Raw genomic sequence first — 697 nt, 5'->3', positions numbered from 1 at the left:
TATTAGCTTTCATTAAGAATACACTTAAGTTCTAAAAATCACTGAACCTCCTTTAATTTTATGTTCACAGGCTTAAATAAACTCGTGTCTCTGACCTAGTCCAACATTTGAAATTCAAATGGAAAGGTCCTTTCTTTCCTCTTGGCCATCTTCCCCACTCTCTCATTCCCCATCCCCAGGCACATCAGTTTTACTTTCCCTCCTCACTGGTTTTATAACCTTCTACTACTTCATTAGCATATATAACTTACATCAATGTGTGGCAGGGTAAAAAGCACAGGATCTGTCAAGTATACTCGGCTGGATTCTTTATTGATTGAAACTGAAATGACGTGGGAATTCACTGCAATGGTGCTATTACGACCAATAAAGTCAGCACCCAATTTTATGGTTGCATTTTCTGTACTAAGGAACTGTCCCAGACTCCGGTAAATGATGAACACCAACTTTGCAAGCCCTAGGAAGGTAAAATGGTCATATGGCTTTACAGAAAACATGCTTATGAATAATAATAAAAAAATATACATTAAAATAAGATTAAATGAAAAAAATTCCTTATAGAATCTTCACTTAGATTTAGTTCATTGGGGAAAAGTAAAGCATTATTTTAAATCTGCTTTTAAATGTTAAGCTCTATTTGTTATATTAGAAGTTAAATATGCACTTGGCATTTTGGAACTAACAGGTTTAAATGAAC

The 697-nt window shown here is 34.3% G+C and overlaps 1 protein-coding gene across 1 annotated transcript in view; it reads right to left on the bottom strand.

Annotated features, from left to right (window-relative positions):
* The window catches only part of ADGRL2 (adhesion G protein-coupled receptor L2), a 180,719-nt gene that overhangs the window by 25,223 nt on the left and 154,799 nt on the right, over positions 1-697 (bottom strand). The window contains exon 12 of the mRNA XM_025052092.1: positions 252-468. Within this exon, the coding sequence (XP_024907860.1) occupies positions 252-468 (217 nt within the window). The remainder of the gene's footprint in view (positions 1-251; positions 469-697) is intronic.

Source organism: Pteropus alecto, unplaced genomic scaffold, assembly GCF_000325575.1.
Source record: "Pteropus alecto unplaced genomic scaffold, ASM32557v1 scaffold25, whole genome shotgun sequence".
Classification (NCBI taxonomy): Eukaryota; Metazoa; Chordata; class Mammalia; order Chiroptera; family Pteropodidae; genus Pteropus; species Pteropus alecto.
The sequence above is the reverse complement of the archived record's forward strand: the minus strand, read 5'-3'. Positions and strand labels throughout refer to the sequence as shown.